Source organism: Helicoverpa zea, chromosome 6, assembly GCF_022581195.2.
Source record: "Helicoverpa zea isolate HzStark_Cry1AcR chromosome 6, ilHelZeax1.1, whole genome shotgun sequence".
NCBI lineage: Eukaryota > Metazoa > Arthropoda > Insecta > Lepidoptera > Noctuidae > Helicoverpa > Helicoverpa zea.
The window spans coordinates 6,535,095-6,559,653 of record NC_061457.1 but is presented as its reverse complement, the minus strand read 5'-3'; the positions used below and the strand labels follow the sequence as shown (position 1 = coordinate 6,559,653).

General features: G+C 40.3%; 1 protein-coding gene across 2 annotated transcripts in view; it reads left to right on the top strand.

The window, feature by feature from the left end:
- LOC124631025 (probable chitinase 10) overlaps positions 1–24,559 on the top strand; it is a 29,120-nt gene that overhangs the window by 2,993 nt on the left and 1,568 nt on the right. Inside the window, exons 2-50 of one of the 2 annotated variants that reach the window (XM_047165122.1) lie at positions 3,840–3,902; positions 9,259–9,404; positions 9,496–9,598; positions 9,691–9,764; positions 9,892–9,938; positions 10,015–10,221; positions 10,438–10,638; positions 10,726–10,831; positions 10,918–11,098; positions 11,230–11,415; positions 11,550–11,669; positions 11,752–11,875; positions 11,955–12,132; positions 12,207–12,306; positions 12,390–12,465; positions 12,550–12,738; positions 12,828–13,090; positions 13,181–13,402; positions 13,491–13,692; positions 13,807–13,913; positions 14,216–14,435; positions 14,716–14,934; positions 15,266–15,439; positions 16,068–16,220; positions 16,465–16,647; positions 16,822–16,911; positions 16,997–17,185; positions 17,412–17,569; positions 17,869–18,103; positions 18,312–18,427; positions 18,507–18,768; positions 18,870–19,046; positions 19,131–19,342; positions 19,536–19,814; positions 19,895–20,113; positions 20,197–20,396; positions 20,489–20,791; positions 20,894–21,027; positions 21,198–21,409; positions 21,486–21,621; positions 21,729–21,871; positions 21,958–22,143; positions 22,366–22,657; positions 22,795–22,985; positions 23,074–23,208; positions 23,295–23,428; positions 23,512–23,645; positions 23,738–23,949; positions 24,032–24,310. In XM_047165122.1, the coding sequence (XP_047021078.1) occupies positions 3,879–3,902; positions 9,259–9,404; positions 9,496–9,598; positions 9,691–9,764; positions 9,892–9,938; positions 10,015–10,221; positions 10,438–10,638; positions 10,726–10,831; positions 10,918–11,098; positions 11,230–11,415; positions 11,550–11,669; positions 11,752–11,875; positions 11,955–12,132; positions 12,207–12,306; positions 12,390–12,465; positions 12,550–12,738; positions 12,828–13,090; positions 13,181–13,402; positions 13,491–13,692; positions 13,807–13,913; positions 14,216–14,435; positions 14,716–14,934; positions 15,266–15,439; positions 16,068–16,220; positions 16,465–16,647; positions 16,822–16,911; positions 16,997–17,185; positions 17,412–17,569; positions 17,869–18,103; positions 18,312–18,427; positions 18,507–18,768; positions 18,870–19,046; positions 19,131–19,342; positions 19,536–19,814; positions 19,895–20,113; positions 20,197–20,396; positions 20,489–20,791; positions 20,894–21,027; positions 21,198–21,409; positions 21,486–21,621; positions 21,729–21,871; positions 21,958–22,143; positions 22,366–22,657; positions 22,795–22,985; positions 23,074–23,208; positions 23,295–23,428; positions 23,512–23,645; positions 23,738–23,949; positions 24,032–24,310 (8,433 nt within the window). In that variant the 5' untranslated portion in view covers positions 3,840–3,878. Of the gene's footprint in view, positions 1–3,839; positions 3,903–9,258; positions 9,405–9,495; positions 9,599–9,690; positions 9,765–9,888; positions 9,939–10,014; positions 10,222–10,437; positions 10,639–10,725; positions 10,832–10,917; positions 11,099–11,229; positions 11,416–11,549; positions 11,670–11,751; positions 11,876–11,954; positions 12,133–12,206; positions 12,307–12,389; positions 12,466–12,549; positions 12,739–12,827; positions 13,091–13,180; positions 13,403–13,490; positions 13,693–13,806; positions 13,914–14,215; positions 14,436–14,715; positions 14,935–15,265; positions 15,440–16,067; positions 16,221–16,464; positions 16,648–16,821; positions 16,912–16,996; positions 17,186–17,411; positions 17,570–17,868; positions 18,104–18,311; positions 18,428–18,506; positions 18,769–18,869; positions 19,047–19,130; positions 19,343–19,535; positions 19,815–19,894; positions 20,114–20,196; positions 20,397–20,488; positions 20,792–20,893; positions 21,028–21,197; positions 21,410–21,485; positions 21,622–21,728; positions 21,872–21,957; positions 22,144–22,365; positions 22,658–22,794; positions 22,986–23,073; positions 23,209–23,294; positions 23,429–23,511; positions 23,646–23,737; positions 23,950–24,031; positions 24,311–24,559 lie in introns of both variants that reach the window. The other variant, XM_047165121.1, reaches the window with a different exon arrangement.

Sequence of the window (24,559 nt, the reverse complement as noted above, 5' to 3'; positions counted from 1 at the left end):
TGGACCCACAGGGAGCGCGTGATCTGCGTTTAAAGTCCGCCGAGGTATCCTCACCCTTCAGCCGCTCATGTACCTGTTGCCCCCTTGTTGCGATTTAGCGACTGATTCCCGGGGGCCCAGTAAGTGAGTTGGCGAGTCTCCACCTGCCATTTTTACGTGTATTTATTACATTGTTATCGGCAGGTGCCATAGTTCCCGTAGTTTCCCCATTCCTAGTCCACTAGCATCCCATCACAATAGCCCAAGTAGTTTTCATCCATAGTTAGCAATAGTTTAGCACAGAACCGGGGATTGTCCTTGGGTACATTTCTATAGTGTATACAGGGATAATTGTCGGTTTTGTGTCACCATTTCATTAAAGTTGTCTCAAAAGGGCTTCAGCGTGTTGGCTTCGGCCCCACGTTCGCCTCCCAAAAATCCGGGACTCTATAGTCCCGAGGTCTGGTAGAGACATACAAGTTAATAATAAAAATCCGGGACTCTGTAGTCCCGTGGTCGGTTAGAGACATACAAATATAATAATAAGCCCCGCAGGGCATCTGAGGCGGATGACGGGGAGTAGCGACCCCGCGGGGCTATATATCCGAGTGCTCCAGGGAGAGTATACTGTCCCCCATCTCCGGCCTGCCGGAGTGAAGCATGACGGGGGATAGGTCTCCCGCCTCTTGGCTTGCCTTCATCGGCCGGTCAGAGTGGAGTCGCTAGAGCAAGGTTAGTCCTGCTCGGAGGGTAGGTGCCTCGTGGTAAGTGGCGAGTGGGCCGGTGATGCTGGACCCACAGGGAGCGCGTGATCTGCGTTTAAAGTCCGCCGAGGTATCCTCACCCTTCTCAGCCGCTCATGTCCCTGTTGCCCTCTTGTTGCTTTTCAGTGACTGATTCCCGGGGGCCCAGTAAGTGAGTTGGCGAGTCTCCACCTGCCATTTTAACATGTATTTAATACATTGTCATCGGCAGGTGCCATAGTTCCCGTAGTTTCCCCATTCCTAGTCCATTAGCATCCCATCACAATAGCCCAAGTAGTTTTCATCCATAGTTAGCAATAGTTTAGCACAGAACCGGGGATTGTCCTTGGGTACATTTCTATAGTGTATACAGGGATAATCGTCGGTTTTGTGTCACCATTTCATTAAAGTTGTCTCAAAAGGGCTTCAGCGTGTTGGCTTCGGCCCCACGTTCGCCTCCCAAAAATCCGGGACTCTATAGTCCCGAGGTCTGGAAGAGACATACAAAAAAAAAATAATAATAATATAATCTTTATTTCAGACCAATGTCCATACATAAAAACATAAAGAAACCAGTTTACAAAATTTGAGCACGTATAAATGCTTTCAGGACGTTTGAGTCTTGCTTTTCCGCAATAACCTGTAGGATGCTGTTGGTGCTGCTCCTGACTCTGTTCAGCAATGATGCGAGCCGCTTGCGTATTATAGCATGGAAGCCGTCTACCCTGGCTTCCGCAAACATAATACCGAAAATAAACTTGTAGGTAAAACCAATTGAAAATAATTAAAAAAAAATAACTGGAATGGGGATGGAAAGGCATCAAATTATACCTCACAAAACTCATTTATTTTCGATAAAATATACGATGAACATACAGGGGGTATGTAAAATAGCCAACAAAAACTAGTGTGCTATAAAGATTAAGTATAGCCATAAATCAAACATCAATGACATTATACGTCGAGCTCTTGTTGCCGTCGGGGTACCAGCTGTATTAGAACCAAACGGCTTGGCACGCGACGACGGTAAGAGACCAGACGGCATGTCGTTATTCCCTTGGAAGATGGGTAGGCCTTTAGTATGAGACGCAACCTGTGTCGATACTCTTGCGCCATCACACCTTCCAAGTTCTGCGTGCTGTGCTGCTGCTGCCGCTGCGGCTGCGCAGAACCTCGAGCGGCGGAAATATAGTGGCCTTGTCGGAAACTATATTTTCGAACCGTTTGGGGTTGAAACCCTCGGGTCGTGGGGTCCGAATGCCCACATTCTATTTAAAGATCTCTCTAGGCGGCTGGCTGACGCTTCTCGTGACCAGAAGGCTGGCTATTACCTCGGACAAAGAATCAGCATGGCGATCCAACGAGGTAATGCTGCCAGCCTCTTGGGCACGCTCCTAGTTGACAGCGATGGGGACGAATTTTTTGACGCTTTTTAGTTGTTTGTCTTACTAGGATAGTTTTTGATTTTTATTGTAAATATGTATTGTATATATCTATGTAAATAAACACCAAGTTTTTAAAGTTTTACACAAATAAAATTAGCCATAATAAATTATAAATAAATGATTTATATGTATTTGAATGATTAAGTTATTGTAATATTATTATTTATTTTATGTACCTAAATATTTCATGGCAAAAGTCAATAACCAGCATTGTGGATATTATTATTCAGTTTCTTTCTTGATCCATTCATTTCTTTTATATGTGGCTCATTAATTTTATTCGTTCTGAATAACGGTTATATATTATCCGTTTATATCATAAATAAGATGTTATTTTATGAGATAAAAGGGAGTGCCATCTTATTCAATTTGATGAAATCATTGGAAATATCCTGACAGGTAAATGCGAGAACTAGGATGGCTAAAACAGTTTAGATGATATGGAGGCTTGTAGAATCCTGGAGACCCTTTCATTCACGCGTCACTCTCTCACGTGGATCCAAATTTTCAACTCCCTCTTTTCTATGGGTACAGACACGAAATTAACTTACTTTCGCAATCTTACTAAAATAATAATGAGGAAACATTTTTTTGTTTGTTTGGCTCCCTAAGTACAGAACCGATTTGATAAATCCTTTCACTCTTCGGAAGCTACACTCTTACCGAGTAACATAAGCTATGTTTTATCCCGGTACGGGCAGTAGTTCCTACGACCCGACCCGGACCCGAGTGAAACCGCGGAAAAACGGCTAGTAAAAAATTACGTCTCCATTGCAACTTTATTACAATGTGCGTAAGTATATTTATTGCTTATAAATACTTTTCAGTTAAATTCATTGTCCTGCCTATCGCATTTTGTAAGGATGCCAATGATAAAAGATGTAATAAAGCTGGTAAAGGCGTTGACAGTCAGGTGGTTCTATTAATAAAGAGCTTTAAAAATTTGTTAGGGTATAAATAAAGCTCATGTAGGAACCGGTAGTGTAAAATAATACATTTTGTCTTCTCTTAGGGTAACCACAATTTTCTGTTTGAACACGAACAAGCCAGACATCGTTTACGAATGATTACCAATCTATGTTAGGTTAGTCTTTTTAACGATATGATTTTAAAGTTTTAATTTATTTTTTAAAACAATAGTCAAAATGTCTTATTTTTGATACGTCGTCTGCTAATTTTCAAATTAACGGATATCCTAGACTTGCAGATAAAGATTGTTCATACTGATGATGGTTGCCTGTCACCTTATCAGGAGCTTTGTAATATCTAACAAATCCATGGTTCGAGATGTCGTGTTCCTCCACAGTATTTGTAAGACATGTCTCCAAAGATGTGTGACTGTTGTGCACAAACGTGGGTGCGACGCGAAGCTCGGCTCGATGACACCGGGGTATTTAACACTAGGTGACGCGCGCGCAGCCCGCTCAGTCGCACCAGACCCGCGACGCACGCGCAGCTTCAAAGTACAGGGGGTAGCGGATTCATTATTCCCCTATTGTTTTTATACAAGATCTCATTACCTAGGTAGGTGATTATCCCATATGTGAACTATATACATACAGAATTTTCGAATATTGTGTAAAAGAAAAATGCCAATTAAGTGTATTATATATAGAATCAATGGGTATACCATAACAAAAGACGTTACATTTAGTTATTTTTTTGTTTCCAGATATAAGTTCAAAGTACCTACTACTGAAAGCTCCCCGTCATGGGGCACAACTTCACATTATGGGTAAGTATTATTCTTTTTCTTTTGCGTGATATCTTTGAAAGTGTGCAGTGAACCTAAAGTAACCAGTAAATTACAATTCACACATTGCTTAATAATAAGTCAATGTTTAAATTCGTTATACCTAACGAAACAAAAATGTATTTTCTACGAATGGCTAAATACCTATAACAGGATTATGACAAAAAATTAGGCGTCGGTGGCTATTGATCATAATGATACAGAATTAAAGTTAATGGGATAAGCAATTATTCTTTATAGATTAAGTTTAATGAACCCTAATGTTGACACAAAAATAAATTCGGTACTGTATTGTGGATTAGGCTATGTTTCAAAAATCCAGATGCTAAGCGTGTAATACCTAACTGTTCTACGTACATTATTTAAATACTGTCCCAAAATTTGCGTCGGTAAATAAGTGTCTCTTTGGCTCATTGTATATGCGCGACATGAATGCCCAGTTATATATAAAGACATATGAGAAAGTTAACTGCAATCTGCATGATATGAGGCAGTAGGACACACGTGTTCGGGACCAAGGTCACTAAACCGGGATCAGGATAAACCGGGACTGCACTTAGCGTAAAACCGGTTCATCTCTGTCCTTTGCCGCAAATAATTTTCCAATTATTTTAATAGGCGTCGGTTTTTACCTTTATTCAAATGGAGAATAAACTCTTCACAGTTTTATTTTAATCATAATCCCATACTTAAGCATACAAATAAATACCGTAAAAAATATTAAAAAAAAAAAAACAAAACAGTTTTAACGAGGCCGGCTTCACTTGTACACAGCCAATCTATTGATGTTTTGTCAAGTGATTATTATTAGTTTGAGAATCTTTTGAGAAGAGATAGCGGTACATAGTCAAATACACTTGAAATATCATCAAAACAACATTACCTAGACTCAAGTACCACATATACACGAGAACAAACTTAGCAAATAACAAACGCCTGTTATTGACAAAGCTCGGCTAACTGTGGTTTAAAAGCGTTCTAACAGCAATGACTAATTTCATGTAAAGTTTGAAGAACCATCGATGTGCATGTTTTATATCCTCGTCGTGAATCATAAGTACTAATTGACCATTGTTTTTATGGATGGTACTCACGAATTCAACTGATATTAGCAATATCAAATGCTTTAACATTTTTTTAAACTTACGCACGTAAAACGCGGGAAATTAGTCTTGATATTTAACCATCGTAGGTACCTAAATAAGGGGTAGGAACATCATGGACGTACTTTCGAGATACGGGATGTACCTAAAGCTTAATCCAAAGCCATTAGTGTCAAATTAGCTTTAATAAATCAGTTACGAAAACATCATTTGTTAATTATAAGAAAAATGTTTACAATGAATCCTGCAGTGGAAATACCTGGTCGATTGCTTTATTTACGCATTTAGTGAAAATGTAAATAACGAGCAAGTCTTCACGTGCTACTGGTAGGTACCTACTTTAAAGTTAAATATTACCATTAATATGGCCCTCACTATTTTATATACTTGGGTATGTATGCAATGCACGCACGGGGACGCAGGCGCGTGCGTCGCTCCCTCGGCCTTCATATCAACGCAATGTCAAGTCGTATCACTCTAGTTTCCTAGAAGAATATATTTTTCGTAAACAAACTTTGGGAGAGAAGCAACCTGATTTCTTTTAATAAGATGGAACTCATGTCCAATAAGACATCAACTCATAATAAATACACTTTTGTAGGAAATCTTATCAACGTAATTTATAGGGGATTTGTAAGAGATCGGAACATAAATGCAAATTGAATGCACATATCTTGACCATAAAGTTAATGAGTTGTGGATTTGGACAATAATGCGGCTGGTTCGATTTACAATCATGCGTTAGCACAATACATCGGGTCCAAAAATATTAAAAATATAAGAGGCCGAGTCCTAATCACCAGCGAAATGTCACGCGAAAACACCTTGGACTGGTTGGGATGATGACGATGACCCCGCGGGTAGCCGAGCCGCTACCTGCCTCTGATGCCTGTATGCAAATGTGTTGTTTTCCGAACGACTCGAGTCAACGTACCAGAAATCGTTTATTAGTTATTTATTAGATCGATTACCCGAAATACATCACAAAAGTATTAGATAATCATCTATTCCGGTGCTCAACATTTACCTACCTGTTCCAAAAAAAATATACTTGTCAAGCAGGATTCAAAGAATTACCGCTGTTTATGTAAAATAGGTAACCTGAATTGAATATATTCTTTTAAGCGACAACGTCATGATTCTTATGAATATGTTAAAAAACGCAACGTTATAGGTACTTCTTCGAGCTTTCTTCAGGAAAATTCTTAAAGTTCCTTCACATGGGTCCATCTACTATTCATTGGTAAATTCTTGACATAATTTAAAACCTTTAAAATAGTTAAGCTAAAGTTAGCACAGTTTTACACTCAACTTAATTCGATCGAAGGGTCAAAAGAAAACACCTGAGACAATTTACAATCAAAGTCAAATCAAAGTCAAAGTCAAATCATTTATTTCATTTAGGCTTTCATAAGCACTTATGAACGTCAAAAAATATAAATAAAGTTGATTCTAGTTGCCCATTCCAAAAGTAGCTTCCTATGGAGAAGAATCATGTTGATAAAAGATATAAAGAGGAAATGCTTTTTTGCCTCTGGCATAACACATGTAGGTAATAAATTACCCTTACCCCATCATGATTTTTATGTTAAACACGATACTTTAGGCACAAATACCAAGAAAGCTCATCTAAACAAGTTGCGGCCGTTGACATCGTCATCACAATAAATGTGAATAAATATACAAACTTTCGTGAACCTGTCTCAAGTGTTGATCTTAATTCTCGAGTCTGTCAAGTTATGTAAATTACGCAAAGTCACAGTGCGATATATGATAGAAAGGTCACTGACCTTCCGCCTACACTCCATACATTTCAGTTTGGGCGCCGGACACAGAAAAACCATTCAATCTCTACTAATAGTTCCTTTGTACTTGATCAATTGATTCACAAACCACAAAGACATTGTTAGAGTTAACTTTTTGTTAAGACTTTTTACATCTTTAACGGTACTATGTTGTACCTATAAGCTTTAATTTAAATGTCGTCCAATAATTGGCATCTCTTGGCATTGTTATGGGTGACATCAAACTTTTTTATCATTAAGGTCGACAGCCTCCAATGCCATCTATTCCATGAATTAAATGCGAAACACGATACACTGAGACGACATTGTCTCTTGTCGAGAATAAAAATTACGGAAAGATGGACTAAACACAACACCTAATAGCCCGGTCAAAATAGACATAAAAGTAGTGGTCAAATAACAAAAATTCCCACAGAGCTGATTTTTGGTGGAGAGCTAGATTTGATAATTATAAATAAAATACTAAAAGTCCCCATCGATCCCATGTGTGCGTCAAAAGTTATTCGAGGTCAAATGTCAAAATTTTTGTTTTTTTCGAAAACGGTACCTAAGTTTTATCAAAAAAATACATCTGACCAAAATTGTAGATTATAAAATTTTCTACAAAAACGGCATTAACAGTTTTCTCCTAAATGTTACCATTCCTGAGATATCGCGCTTCAAAGAGTCACACTACACATGATATGCACATATGAGCCACGTATATACGAGGGCTGCCTTGTAAGTTGTGTCGTTTGAAATAAGTGTAGACAATCTAATAGGTTAATAACATTTATTGTTTATCAAAGAATTCTCCGCGATATTTAATGCACTTTTGCATGCATTTAAACCAGTTCTTGAAACATTTATTCCATTCTGAAGTGGGGGTAGTCAAAATGGCCGATTTGTGTGAGTCAACAGCTTTTTCAGGTGTGCTGAAACGTTAACCACGAAGACTTTGCTTAATTTTGGGGAATGTAAAATAATCGTTATGCCCACGGGTCTATGTCACGGTATGTTACATGTTGGTCTGCGAGAATTAACTGCCGCTTAGCCTCGATATTATCTTGGATCATGGCGGGTTATGAACTACCTTCACGTGGCTTGTCACTGAAGCTAGAGTGCCCACGTTGAAATTCTAAATCAAAATCAAAATCCTTTTATTTCAAAAAGGCCTTTGCAGGCTCCTATGAAACAAAAAGTTGGTCTCATGGAGAAGAGCCGGCAAGAAACTCCATAGACACTCTTTTAAAAAGTAATATTTTTACAAACAGTCTATTACTTAACAATAGTAAGCTGACAAAATTATACAATGCAACTGAAAGTTAAACTGTAAACTCCTAACTCCTAACTTTATCTCTGTTTTACACATGATGTTGTAAATTAGGGCACACCACCATAGTGGCCGTAAGTCCCCCCTTTGAGGAGTGGCTCAGAAGGAGTCATGGCGGCTCACCGGATACATTTGTTTCGGAAGGTATCTGTATCGAATCGGTCGTGAGGAGGCGCCCGGGTGTTACCACTGTGCGGACAGCCCCAAGGGCACGATGGACCACACAGTCCAGGTGTGCCCTGTGTGGGAAGAGCACCTTCGGGTCCTCGCCGTGGCTTTAGGCGGCGGCGACCTCTCGCGTCCGAGAAGGAGGAGGCGGAACGACAAAGAGTTCGCACCTCTCATCCCGGCCGCCGCGCTGGACCTGGCAGACAACAAGGGCTCCGGGTGTCGCAAGACGACTCCCAGCCACCGTAGGCGTGGGTCTCTGTGCGGTGAGTTCCGGTGGCTCATCGCTCATGTCTAGTTAATAGACAAAAAACCCCTGTCGGCGGCGCGTTGTTCCACGCGCTCCTCAAAGACATGTCAGCAGCCCCAGCGGGGCCCAGCAGGGCCAAGGCCTGTCGGGGCTGCGGGATTGTTCGAAAGAGTTACCGCGGCCCTGGTACATAAAAGGCTTACGACGGAACACGACGGTTTTTAGTCAATAAGAGTCTGACACTCAAAGCCCTCGTATATACATTGCTTATATGTGCATGACTCTTTGAATCGCGATATCTCAGGAATGGTAACATTTAGGAGAAAACTGTTGATGCCATTTTTGTAGAAAATTTTAAGATCTACAACTTTGGTCTGATGTTCTTTTTTGATAAATTTTACCGTTTTCGAAAAAAAGTCAAAAAACCAAAAATTTTGACATTTAACCTCGAATAACTTTTGATGCACACATGGGATTGATGGGGACTTTTAGTATTTTATTTATAATGATCAAATCTAGCTCTCCACCAAAAATCAGCTTTGTGGGAATTTTTGTTATTTCAAATGTCTATTTTGACCGGGCTATAACCCTTATTATTAGGTTTACAAGTATACCCAAACCTTCAGTGAATTTAATTCGCAAAACCTGGTGTCTTTTGTTTTGTATTTTACTTTAAATGGAATAAATATGTTTATTGCAGTGCGCTTTAGCGTTAGCGCTATGCGCATACGCTTTTGCGTCTCCTCGAGCGGGCTTCACGTTCGCCCGAAATGCCGTCGAAACGATTCCACAGCACGATCCAATTGCTGCACCAATACGTGCCTCCGTTGAAAGCATACCGTTAAGGTACAATATAATAAAAATACTTTTTAAATGATGTTTTATTGAACACACAATTATTAGTATGCAGCATTGAATCCATGTATTTGTATCGTAGGAGTGTTCGTGATGAGGGAGATGAAAGACTGCCACTACGTGACGCTGTAGAAAAACGGCCGATCTCACTGATGGAACCCGGATCATCATTCAAAATTGTAGAGGTAGCTTAATCATTACCAATAAATGAAATAACAACAAATAAAATAATAATTCCAATAGTCTGATATGTATTTTGTTTTTGCATTTTTCTCAGGATGCTGAAGTCCTTTCATATGACGATGGTTTGGCTGGATTGAAATATTACGGCGCTGCTAATCATCTTAATAAGTAAGCAGATTCAAGTTACTAACTAATATAAAAGTACTAAGATTAACACCAAGCGATGTCTACGTTGTCATGCGTACTTAAGTTATAATAATGTTTATCTTAATCAAATGTATTTTCCTGGCAGCAGCACCCGCAACGATGAAAGACTGCAGCTAGGAAATGCGAACTTACAAGGTAACTGGTGATTCCGTGAATAATTTCATAAGTATTAGTATTCGCTGCGTGTGTTCACATTAGTGTGGTTTTCCAGCGATGCAGCAGACAGTGGCGGGTCCCACGGCGCGTCGCTTGGTGGTATGCTACATGGAATCTTGGGCGGCCTACAGGGCCCCGCCGCTGGCGTTCACAGCCGGCCTAGTGCCAAATTCCTGCACACATTTACACTACGCGTTCGCTACTATGCACCCCCATACATACTCCGTTATTCCTAACAATGAGGACTACGATATCGTTAAAGGTAAAGAAAGTTTTTAATTGCTATTAGTCATTACAATTGCTGCTTTCTCTAATACGGAATAATTTATGGTAGGTGCCAATGGTCGGTTTTTCAGCAGATTTTTCGGCGATTTCCGATTAATATCCCTTGTATACCCTTAAAAATAAGGTGTCTAAAAATAACTTCATAAATGTTGACTATAAAAGAAAAAATCATTAAATTACTTTTTATTTTCAGGCGGTTATCGCATAGCTACTGGTCTAAAACGTCGCTTGCAAGGTTTGAAAGTGATGATCAGTGTCGGAGGTGAAGGCACCGACCGGTTGTTCAGCGAAATGGTACAGGAACCAGTTAGACGAAGCATGTTCATAGAGAGCGCTGTGAACTTCATGAGGGATCATGATTTCGACGGTTTGGACCTTCATTGGGTGTATCCAGGTACGTTTTTAGACAAAGACCACATATATTTTCTTCACCTAATTCTAATAGATAACCATACATGAATTCATGTTGTATTTTTTTTAGGTGAAGACGAGAAGGAAAAGGATCTGCTGACGGCTCTATTGTACGAATTACGGGAAAAGTTTTCCTCATATGGATTCCTACTCTCTACTGTTCTACCTCCATTTAGGTAAGATCATATTTCCAAAAGCACCCATTCAGATAATTCTAAGTGTAAATTCCTGTTAATTGATTATTTTTTTAACAACGAAATAGGTACCAGATAGAAGACGGGTACGATCTGAGTGCAGTCAGCGGAGCAACCGACTACACAGTATTGCAAGCGTGGGACATGACGCACGGCAAGCGTGAGGAAGCTCCATCCAGGGCTTTGCAGCACAGCGCACTGCATAGAGACCCTGGTGCGGCGGCCAGGGACCAGCGATATGATAACATTGTAAGTAAAACCTAAGACATTACTGATTTTGAACGAAGCTTACTTATGTGTAAGACCACAAAATCTCAGCACCAGATAAACCACAGAATATAGGTGCTTGTATATTAAAAACGTATTTTTTGTCTTCGCAGGAATTCATGGTGAAGTTCATCCTGCGTAACGGTATGAATGCTGAAAAGCTGGTCCTGGGAGTTCCATTCTTTGGCCGCACTTACACTCTTGCACCATCAACGCTTCCCTCGCCCGGTGCTGCTGTCAGTGGGTGGGGTGATGAAGGAGCCTATACACAGACGAAGGGACTTCTTGCTTTCTTCGAAGTAAATATATTGTTATCCTCACAAATCTTTGTCCACAGATAAGGGGGGGTCACATTAATTGAGTATTTTATCGCGATGATGAAACAGATAATCCTTAGAAAGACAAGATAATTTGCAATGTCTTTGAATTTCAGATCTGTATGGCAGAACGTGAAGGTAAAGGACCAACTGGTACTGATGAGGCAGGAAACACATACGCTGTGTTTGACAACCAATGGATTACATACGACAATCCAACTACTGTTTTGGAAAAGGTACTTATCTTGCATGTAACTAGCTAATCAAAATACAGGTATTTATAGTCATGATACTAATATGTGTATTGTTTTTAAACAGATGAAGTTCATAGTTACTACGGGCTTAGCGGGAGCTGCAGCATGGTCCATTGATATGGATGACTTCAGAGGACTTTGCGGTCAACCTTTCCCAATGCTGAGCGCCATTTCTACTACATTGAATGGTAATAACGAATAAAACTTGGAATTACTAACAGGTTATTCAAAAAAATATACAATTTACTTTCTTTATTTTTTCTGTAGGTGAAAAGACGACAACAGATCAGTCCTCATTGAAGATAGGATCTTGTGAATCTGAAAATGCTTACTTAGCGTCAGACGAAGACTCCTGTGCTCACTTCCACTTTTGCACTGGAGGCATCAGTTACAGAATGTCTTGCGAAGATGAACGACTTTATGATCCTTCCACTGGATTCTGCGGGTACTGACATTAGATCAAACAATTAAAACAGTAAAAAAATTAAACAAACTTTTTAACTAATGTAATTTCAACAGGCACCAAGACGTTGCAAAATGTATGCCGGGCCAGAGTCTTCGGATAAGCGTCGAAGATGCAGCACGTTTCCTATCACAGGCGTATGAAAACGATTTTGAGGTAAGAGCTATTTTCCTCTTCATTGACGATATAATTAGGTACTCGAAGATAAAAATGTAAAATAAATTATGTATTTTTTACAGTGGAATGAACCTATGAAAGACATGATAGCAAGTAAAGACCCAGAGCGTTTGATTGCCGAAATGGATAGCAAGAAAAGTAAGATAAACTGCCATTGCAATTTCTGATTCAATCAAATAGAAATAAATCGTGTTCATATAACTTATTTATTTTATTTTCCAGGTAAACAAAGTGACAAGCTTGTAGTATGCTACATGACAAGTTGGGCCTTCTATCGTCGCGGTGATGGAAAGTTTGTACCAGAAAACGTTGACACCCGGCTTTGTACCCACGTGGTATACGCTTATGCCTCACTATCCCCTGACGAGCTCATTGCTAAGGAGTTCGATCCATGGGCTGATGTCACCAACAGTAAGTGAAATAAAGTCTCTACAGAATTGAATATATAGGGATAGAGAAACCTGCAACGGTCTTCTAACCAAATTCTGTCTCTTACTCAGATCTTTACGAACGAGTCACATCATTAAGAGACGTCAAAGTAATCCTTGGTTTGGGAGGCTGGACGGACTCCGCTGGAGACAAATACTCCAGGCTAGTGTCATCAGAGGCAAATCGCAGCAAGTTTATTGAAAAGTTGATACCATTCTTGCGCATGCACAATTTCAAGGGTCTACATTTAGACTGGAACTACCCAGTGTGTTGGCAGAGTAACTGCAAGAAGGGTGCTGTCTCTGATAAAGCGAACTTCGCTAAATTCGTTCAGGTACACAACATACAAAATACTTTTTTAATATTTAACAAGAACAACATTGTTATTTTAAGTTGATTCATGATTGTTTTTTTTCCTTTTCAGGAATTATCTAAAGCTTTACATGGAGCTAGCATGGAACTTGGTGTTGCTATTTCTGGATACAAAGAAGTGATTGAATCAGCATACGACCTACCAGTCCTTTCGAAGGCAGCTGATTTCCTCAGCACCATGACATATGATTACCATGGTGGATGGGAGAGGTCTACTGGACATCACACACCACTAGTCCCGTCACAAAGAGATGCACTGGCCTATTATTCGATTGTAAGTGTTTTTGCAGATTGCATCGTCAGGAATTACAAATATTCTCTAGCTTGAAGAATATAATCTTAAAACCGAATACTTTTTCCAGGAATATGCTGTCAAAGCCTTGATAAGTGGTGGTGCAGATCCCAAGAAACTTCTCCTTGGTTTGTCGTTCTACGGTCAGTCATACAGACTGGCTAGCATGAGTGGAGCGAAGGGACCCGGGTCACCTGCCGACGGCCCTGGCGAACCCGGAGAGTTTACCAAACAACCCGGAATGTTGGCTTATTATGAAATATGCTACCGAGGTTAGCAGCACACCGTTTATTAAACCTCACGACTGTGTTTTGTTTAATTTATTGAATACCAAACCATTCAGGAGATGTTCAATAATATTTTGATGTTTTTCTTCTTATATTTAGTGAAGAACTTGAGATGGAAGACGGGCAGACAGGAAAATGCGGGGCCTTACACCTACTCCGACAATCAGTGGGTGGGATACGATGACCCCAAGTCTATCACTGAAAAGGTTCGTTGTACAACAAATACATTTTTTGTTGCTTCTACAAACTAACCGTTGCATTTCAATGGTTACGCATTTAATGCTATTCAATTAAAATCCAAACCGCAATTTGAACTCAATTAAGGTCACTTTTTTTATTGGTTCAAAATAACTTGGTATTAGTGTGTAAGTACTTAAGTGTTAGCTCCCGTTTAGTCATCATAATAAATTGCAATTCACTGGAAGGTAATATCTGAATACTTTTCCTTTTCACACACCTATAAAAACAGCAAGTGACAAAGCATACTTATTCTGGTTTCCTTTTGTAGGTGGAATGGGCCTTACGGCAAGGGATGGGTGGTGTCACCGCATGGGCCATAGATTTGGACGACTTCAGTAACCGTTGCTGTGCGGAACCATCTCCCCTGCTTCGTGCAGCTGGTCGTGCTCTGGGCAGAAGTGTACCTTCGCCGCCGACAGCTGCTTGCGAGAGACCACCCGAACCTGTTACGCCTTCACCGCCTACTACTACCACTGTTGAGTCTGATGGTGAGTCCGAATACATGACACAATAATGTTATAAAAATATGAAAGTTTGGATGAATATCTGGGAGTAAATATTACTCTAAGAATTAGTATGAAAAACTAATGAAAGCGTCTTGATATGATAAAACTATGGAAGTACAGCTGTGGATGCAAGTAATAGTTACTTTTAGATACGGGTAAAATCATGCAGAAGACGGAACATGCTATTTATGTATTTATTTTATTTCATTTTTTTATGTTATACTCTAACAGTATGTTATACTCACTATCTTTCCTATTCTAGGTTCTCTCGGAGGTGGCAGCCACGATCATCACCACCATGAGCAAACGTCCACCACCTGGCCGGGTTGGAACCCATCCAGCACCACTCCGAGCACCCAACAGACTTGGTGGCCCGCAGCTACCACACCTATGACTACCACCACTTCTACTACTACTACGAAACGTCCTACCACTACCACTAAGCGTCCTACTACCACTAAGAAGCCACCTGCTGATTCTGGTACGTTAACATGTCAATACATTATTCCTGATTTACGGTGATACTTGTCCTCCGAGGTTGAAACAGCTTATTAAATACCTATATGAATACATTCAGCTCAAAGACTTCATACGTTTGCTTTGTTTTTAAATTCTTATGTGTCATTCTCATTATATCTACGACTATTTACTGGTTATCAACTCAAATCTGAAAAGGTCAATCCATCTTAGAAATTGATTTAAGTGCTCAATATTTATTTACTCCTCAAAATCAAACGACATAACTTCTACCATGCTTGAGATGGTTATAATACTTATTAAATGCATAACCTGATCATCTAACTCCATGATAGGAACCCTAGAAGGGTCATCCTGCAACGCAGGCGAGTACCACGCAGCATCAGGCGACTGCGAGGGCTACCTGCAGTGCGAGGGCGGCGCGTGGCGCAAGCACCGCTGCGCCCCCGGCCTGCACTGGGCGGCCGCTGTCAACAGATGCGACTGGCCTAGCTTTGCTAAGTGCACTGGTATGGAATTAGTACTTTTCTGCTTCATTTTAAGGGAAAACTTCGAACGACTTCGAGAGGGTAGCTCTTCGCTCTAACTGAAGATCAAAGCTGTTCTCCACTAGGTATTATATTATCCCTTGCCTGATTTTTTAAATTATTTATTTAATACTTTCTGCATATTTTGTACTAGCTGTTTTCCCGCGGTTTCACCCGCGTCCCGTGGGAGCTACTGCCCGCACCGGGATAAAATATAGCCTATGTTACTCGCAGATAATATAGCTTTCTAATGGTGAAAGAATATTTAAAATTGGTCCAGTAGTTTTTGAGTTTATCCATTACAACCAAACAAACAAACAAATTTTTCCTCTTTATAATATTAGTATAGACAATGTCGGACTTAACGCCTTAGGCGTTTTCTCTAAGTCGACCTTTAGATGGTGGAGAAATAGCAGTGGTAGGTGGAAAGTTTTTCTTTATATTTAGTGTACAGGATTGAATTTTAAGCATGCACAAAAAAATCTGGTTTAAATTATTATTAAGGGCAAACACTAAAACTTACCAGCAATTAAGTAGGCTGTGTGATGACTGGCTGATGCTGGCTGTAGGCTGGTGATGATGTTGATACCTAATGTAATAAATCTTTCAGAAACCGCAAGCAGTGCCGCGAGTACAGCAACAACGACGCTACAACCAATAGCGTCGCGTCCTCCGCCTAAGCCTACTACCACTACTACAACAACTACTACTACCACTACAACGAAGCGTCCTACTATGAAACCTACCACGCCAGCTCAATCTGGTAAATATCTGTCAATCATAAGCCAACCCATAATACAGGTTAGGGGGGATATGCACATGAAAAGTTGCAAAATGGCAAATATTCGATTCACTCTATAAATTAATTGAAGGAAACTCGACCCATAGAAAAACAAATAGCTGCTTCTACTAAAACTGGAAAACATTTGCCTGTGTTTCTGAATAGACGAATAGAAAACATAAGCATATGTTTAGCAAGGTTAACTTATAATTTTCTATATCCACAGACTCAAACAGCCCATCAGACGGGAAGCCATGTGTTGGTGAACAATACAACCCGGTCCCTGGTGATTGTAACGCATACCTCCATTGTGACGGCAGCGTGTGGCACATGCAGCACTGCGCTCCTGGCCTACACTGGAGCAACAGCCAGAAGCATTGTGACTGGCCTAAATATGCCAAGTGTGAAGGTAAGAAAATATTCATATGACTTTATTGCATTCCATAATATTGGTAGTACAAAAGTTGTAAATATAAAAATAAAATTCTCAATTATAGACCCTGATGGGCACAGCAGCAGTGTTCTATTACTAGCATTATGTCCTACTCAAAGCATTTCAATAACTTTTTGTCTTTTGTGATAGTGCCGAAATCAACGACAGCAGCTCCAAAACCGACACGACCAAGCAAACCTCCAACTACGACTACCACAACTACAACGACAACAACGAAAGGTATTTGGCATTCTTAAAAGAAAGGGGTTTCTTAATTCTTACTATTCTCAAGAGATGGTGGTTATTTACCTATGTATTTTATCAGCTCCAGCATCAGGATCTCCAACTGAAGACGGAGCATGCGGAGGTAACGACATGCATGCGCCCGCGCAGACCTGCGATTCATACTTGCTGTGCGTTGGCGGCCGCTGGCGCAAGCAACTGTGTCCACCTGGTCTCCACTGGGATAGGAGGACCCGAAGATGTGACTGGGTTGAATTCGCCATGTGTGAAGGTAAAGACACAATAACTCTAATAATATAAATATTAACTGTTTTAATTCTCCTGTTAAGAACATGACTTAAAACAATCGCGTCGCTTGTTGAACATAATGAATCACAATTACATACATGAAAAAGTATCATTTTTGAATATTCGAACTGACACTGAAAACATTGTAATATGTATTTTAATTTCACCCTCATACACCTACAACTCATGATGGACTTTTGTTCAAACAGTGGGCAAACCGTCCAAGTCACCGCTGCCACCGACGACCACCACCACCACTACAACTACCACTACCACCACGACAACCAGACGTCCCATCACACCCAGACCCACTCGGCCTACAACCACTAAGAAACCTCTCGCTGATGAAGCTCAAGTTCCCGGAAAGGTAAGATCTTCATTAGGTACTTTGGTTAGGCCAATCTCGTACACTTTTGAAATTGTCATTAAAGTTTATCTGAAATATCTCATCAATATCATAAAAGTAAACGTCAATCATATTATTTCGATACTCAAATGTTTTGTCTCTTACCTGATCTTACTTAGTTGCTTAATCTGGTATCTTTCTGGTGTATATTGTATATCTTTAAACGTTTCACCCTCCCCATCTTAATCCCTTATTGGAATATTTTTGTTCTATAACCTTTTCAACATCTATAAGGCTCACATTATACTCTCTTTTTAAAGGGTTGCACCACCGGCACTTACCACGCTCATCCTAAGTGCGAGAAGTTCTACGTGTGCGTGAACGGAGTGCTCATCGCTCAGAGCTGCGCCCCCGGCCTAGTGTGGAGACCTGACCGCGCCCAGTGTGACTTCCCCTCTGCTTCATCTTGTTCCGACAAGAGACAGAGCGACTCTCATGACACGGACTCGAGTTCGCAGTCTACTGTCATGCAGCAGCTCAATGAAGCTCCTCCCAGTAAGTAAAACCACAAAAATGCAAACTTTTCTCCTCCATGTCTTATCCCCAATTTCCGCTACCGTTGGTTCCTCTCTGTTAAAAATTTAGTCCCTTCTTAAACCAATCTTTCAGCCAATCTAACGTTTTTATGACATGTACCTACCCATAGCCCAACAAACGCCATCTTCAATTTTCTTATAAAGATCGCCATTCTTTAATCTTACAGAATATTGTGAGAGTGGTGCATACGCTCCGTTGCCGTCAGACTGCACGCGTTACTTGCACTGCTTGTTTGGTACATTCCAAGAATTTGCCTGCAGTGCTGGTTTACATTGGAATCAGGTAATTTTCACAAATATCAACTATGAAAAGTATAGACAAGTTATAGGGATCCAGATGTAACGTAATTTAATATTTACAGGAGAAACAAATTTGCGACTGGCCTAAGAATGCTAAGTGTAAACGCAAGTCTAGTCCGCCTACCACCACCACGACCACTACCACTACATCGACAACTACTCCCCAACCTCTTGATGCGGATGATATCGCAGTCGTGGTACCGGAACATGAACATATCCATGAGCACATACATGAGCATCCTCAGCCCACACCAGTAAAACCAATGGCTTTACCGTCAAGCGGAACACAACCCGAAATTAGCTCCACACCAGCTCTCCTAAACTGTAGGTTTTGTTGATAATACCAAAGACTGTAAATAAAGTAATTTAACTGCACAAAATGTTCTTTTTCTACGCACAATAAATTGACGTCAATTATTTTCCAGCTCGTTATAAACTGGTGTGTTACTACACCAATTGGTCGTGGTACCGCCCTGGAATCGGCAAGTATAGTCCAGAAGATATCGACCCAAGTCTTTGCACACATATCGTGTATGGATTCGCTGTTCTCAGTGATGATGGTCTTATTATGGCCCACGACTCTTGGTCGGACTATGACAATGGTAAGTTATCACACCTTAACCTACAGAATAAAAATTGTGCTCAGATCTTTTAGAACTGTTTTACTAATGTCTTATTACTTTCAGGATTCTATGAAAAGGTTGTGGCATACAAACGCTACGGTATAAAGGTGTCTCTAGCTATTGGCGGCTGGAATGACTCAGCAGGTGACAAGTACTCCAAGTTGGTCAATGACCCGGCAGCTCGCGCCCGATTTGTCACACACGTAGTGCAATTCCTCGAGAAATACGGTTTCGATGGATTAGACCTCGACTGGGAATACCCCAAGTGTTGGCAGGTGAGAATGTTCATCTTACAAGTAACTTCACCGATTTCAAAACTACTATAAATCATCTAAGTATTATCATTAGACTTGTTTCAATAATCGCAACGCATGCAAGCCTTATTCGCATTCGTGAGCAATTTATTGTAATCAAGGTCTCAGAAGAATAACTCAATGCTGCATTACATTAGATATTGTTATATTTCAGGTTGATTGCTCAAAGGGCCCAGATTCAGACAAAGAAGGTTTCGCTGATCTAGTACTTGAGCTATCAGCTGTGTTCAAGCCTAAAGGCCTGCTTCTTTCTGCGGCCGTATCTCCTAACAAGAAGGTTATAGACGCCGGTTACGATGTACCAGTATTGGCTCGCCATTTAGACTGGATCGCCGTTATGACATATGACTATCATGGACAATGGGACAAGAGAACTGGACATGTTGCACCACTGTACTACCACCCAGAGGACGGCACTACTTACTTCAATGCGGTAAGAACTTAAAATGGAGATAAAAACGACATCTTTTGTCTAGAACTACGTGACCTAATATGATACTTCATGTTTTGCAGAACTATACAATCCATTACTGGATGGCCAAGGGAGCACCAGCGAATAAACTTGTCATGGGCATGCCAATGTACGGTCAAACGTTCACTTTGGGCGAAGGCAATGATTCGCCACAATATCTCAGTGCGTACAATGAAGCTACTGGCTTGAACGCCCCAGCTTCAGCAGGAGGAGAAGCCGGCGAATATACTAGGGCTAAAGGCTTCTTGTCTTATTATGAGGTATGGAAAACAAGGACAATATTTCTAAATCCACAAATATAAAACATCTGTAACATATATTTAATTTGTTCTTTTGTCTTTAGATTTGCGACCGCATCAGATACAATGGATGGAAGGTTGTGAAGGATCCTCAACAGCGTATGGGTCCTTACGCTTACAAGGGCAACCAGTGGGTTTCATTCGATGATGTAGAAATAATAAAGAAGAAAGTCAACTTCATTAAATCACTCGACCTCGGCGGTGGTATGGTCTGGGCTCTTGATCTTGATGATTTCAGGAATAGGTAATAAATACATACTTCAGAAAATTCGGCTCCTTATGTGTTGCAATAAATTATTTACGATATTCAAATATTTATAACAAATTATTTTTTAGATGTGGTCAAGGAAAGCATCCACTTGTGAATGCAATCAAGAACGGCTTACTGGATCCTAATGTTGAAGAAGAAACTATATTATCTGATCAAATAATCGAGCCTCCTAATGAAATAGACGAAGGATCTGATGAGGATGACATACAAGTAAAGCCTATCGCGAAACCGACGCAGAGACCGACACAGTTGACCACTCAAGTACAACCAGTTGTCACCACTACTAAAAAACCCGTAACTACCATCAGTACTGCTTTGGAAGATCGTTACAAGGTCGTCTGCTACTACACTAATTGGGCTTGGTACAGGTAATTACTGCTGACAATTACATACTTTTAATAATAAGTTTGAATTATTCAAATGACTCCTTTCTTATTTACTTTTTATTCATAATACATTCATGTTTCCAGACCGGGTCCAGGAAAGTTCACACCAAGCGACATTGATCCATCGCTTTGCACCCACATTGTGTACGCATTTGCCGTCCTCGACACTAAGCGTCTCGTGATCAAGCCACATGACATCTGGTTGGATGTCGAAAACAGTAAGTTACTTATTGAAACTACCTACTACCTTTACTTTGAGCTTTGTATTGGTAGAACACAAAAATAATAAAATAAAAAATAAAAAAACAGAAATATGAAACGTCTTTAAGTATTGCTTTCTTACCAATTTTTTAAGTCAATGCTATTAATATTTTTATACCATTTCTAGAATTCTACGAAAAGGTGGTGGCACTTAAAGAAAAGGGTGTTAAAGTAGTCCTTGGATTGGGTGGATGGGATGACTCGGCAAGTGACAAGTATTCACGAATGGTGAACAGTGTTGCAGCGCGAAGAAAGTTCGTCATCCACGCAATCGATTTCATTGAACAATACGAATTTGATGGATTAGACCTCGACTGGGAATACCCCAAGTGCTGGCAAGTGAGTGTTACGAATATCACATTTTTATCACCAACCGGTAGAAAAAGCAGGATAATTTATGACCAATATGTTATAGGTAAACTGCGAAAAAGGCCCAAGCTCTGACAAGCAAGGTTTTGCAAGTCTCGTCAAGGAACTCCGAGCTGCCTTCAAGCCTCGTGGCTTATCGCTGTCAGCAGCCGTCTCCGGCAGCAAACGAGTTATTGACGCTGGTAAGTCACCTTAACCACAAAGTTAAAGTAGATATGACAATAGACCATGCAAATATCTTCATGTATTTGTAAATTGCTCGCCAAGTATACCCATATATTTTTCATAGGCTACGATGTTGCAACGCTGTCCAAGAATCTGGACTGGATTTCTCTAATGTCATACGACTACCACGGACAATGGGACAAGAAGACCGGACACGTGTCACCAATGTATGCAAGCGATGGAGATGATGACAAAACTTTGAACACGGTAAGTAAAAATTACTCTAATTAAGTAAAAAAATACCTGATAATTTAAGATTTCCAAATCAATATGAATCATTTTTGTCCTTTCAGAACTTCACGGTACACTACTGGATTAACAAGGGAGCATCTCCTGAGAAACTTATTTTGGGTGTTCCTTTCTACGGTCAATCATTTTCTCTGGAAGAGAACGCTGGCTCCGGCCTCGGAGCACCTGCATATGCGGGCGGAGAGGCTGGTGATGAGACCAGGGCTAGAGGCTTCTTGTCCTTCTATGAAGTAAGTTTTTATATTTCACACATATCTAATGCTACATGAAAACGCAAATGAGTACATTATTCACATAACAGAATCTAAATAGGTGAAATCGTATTGTCAGTGTATTTACTTAACAATGACTGTAGTCTAGCCAGCGTAGGTAGCCATCAGCATTATTAACTGCAACATTGTTTAATGTTCTTTCACTACCTACTACATAAAACATGTACCGATATTTTCCAGATTTGTGACCGCATCAGAGTGAATGGCTGGAAGGTGACTCGCGACCCGGGTGGTCGTATGGGTCCTTACGCCAGCTTCGAAGACCAATGGGTTTCGTTCGACGATGACTTCATGGTGCGTCACAAAGCGGAATATGTTCGTTCCATGGGACTTGGAGGCAGCATGGCATGGTCTCTGGACCTTGATGACTTCAGTGGAAGAAACTGCGGCTGTGGAAAATCACCACTTCTGGCTACCATCAATCATGTGCTGCGTGGCCTCGAGGCGCCGCCGAGATGTTCGCTAGAAGAACGTAAGTCTCAAATATAAGTTATGCGATATTAGATTTAGACTTTACACTATGGTACAAGATTTTAATGATCTTTGATCCTGTCAAAATTGTTAATGATGCACTGATCAAAATTTAAATGTGTTTATTTTTCCTGACAGTACAACCCGATAATGCAGAAATAGATACAGACGTTTCAGTCGTGCCAATCGTGACACCTGAATCAGAAATTGTTGAACCGGACGACATTCCAGCGGTCTCACCCGTTGAAGAAGTTGATACTGATACCAATATCGACACTGATACCGACACAGATACTGACACAGACACAGATTTAGACACCGAAAACAATGTAAGTCCCCTTAACACAACTGAATCTGACCATCTTAAAAATATATGTAGGTACCTAAGTAACAATAAATCTCACCTTCGTTTGACAGGGTCCAAGTCTTGCAGGAACTTCTTGCACTGGAAACGTTTTCAAGGCTGACGAAAATAAGTGCAGCAAATATTACTTGTGTCTCAACGGTCAATGGATGGAACTGGAGTGCCCTTCGCCATTACACTGGAATAAGGTATATTCCGAAAAAATATGGCTTTATTGCAAGTTATTTTAATACCATGGAATTAATTTTAAAAATTAATTTCTTTTGTTCAATAGAACCACTGCGACTGGCCAGAAAAGGCTCATTGCAAAACGAAGGCTGCATTGCGACTAACGGGAATTGAACCCGAAGAGATACAAGACGACAAACCTATTGTTGGATGTTACTTTACCAACTGGGCTTTCTACAGGTAATTTCCGTAAACTATAGATTAAATAAAGGCAATAATGCTTAATCACCTCAAAATTATTATAATCATGATTTCTACCTCAGACCTGGCAAGGGAAGTTTCGGACCGGAGCAAGTAGACCCAACCGCCTGCACACACATCATCTACGCATGGGCTTACCTCGATGGCAATACCTTTAATTTGGTACCTGGAAACAAAGAGTTAGATCTGGAAAATGGTATGTAATCCCACAAATTTCTCAATTTTTCTAGTTCTAATTTCTCTAGTTCTGTTTGATGAACCAAAAGTTACATAATGTGTTTCTTCTAGATTTTTACGGCAAGTTGACTCAATTGCGCCAAACAGGAGTAAAAGTTATTATTGGCGCTGGTGGCCTCAGGGACTCTGAAGGCAGAAAATGGAACAAAATGGTATCAAGTCCACAAAACAGGAAGACGTTTGTGGATTCAGTGTTGAAATTCTTGCAAAGATGGCACTTTGACGGTGTTCAGATTGCTTGGCAATATCCGGGATGTAAACAAGTAAGCTAATCGTTAACAGTATTTCTATAACTCATTGCTACTACTTTAATAACAGGTCACTAACTCTATTATTTTATTACAGACTCCTTGCACAAATGCTACAGTCGACTACAAAGAAAGGGACAACTTTGCCAAATTACTTTTAGAATTATCAAGGACTATACGTCCTCAAGGTCTGGAGCTGTCAGCTATGGTGGCAGCTTCACCAGAAATTGCTCAATCAGCTTACAAGCTTCACATACTGGCGTCAGAGTTAGATTGGGTGTCGATAGCAGCTAATGACTATTACGCGTCCTCTACTGGAAAGACTGCGCATTTGGTACCACTTGAATCAAGTTCCACTAAAGGAGTCAGTAGTATGGTAAGTGATCCTGCAATAGAAATTTTTATATTGATGTTACATGAAACAAATGGCTGACTATCCTGTATTTATTTGGTCTGTTTGTATGAGTAGTAATAATAATCATGTCCTTTCTAAAAGCAGCTCCGTTCTCCTTTCTCATTGACAGAGTTACACAGCGAACACTCCCTATGAGGAAGGGCCTTTACCATAATATCCTTAGTTTTTCTACTCACACATAATATACATCTAAACACAAAATACAGTAAT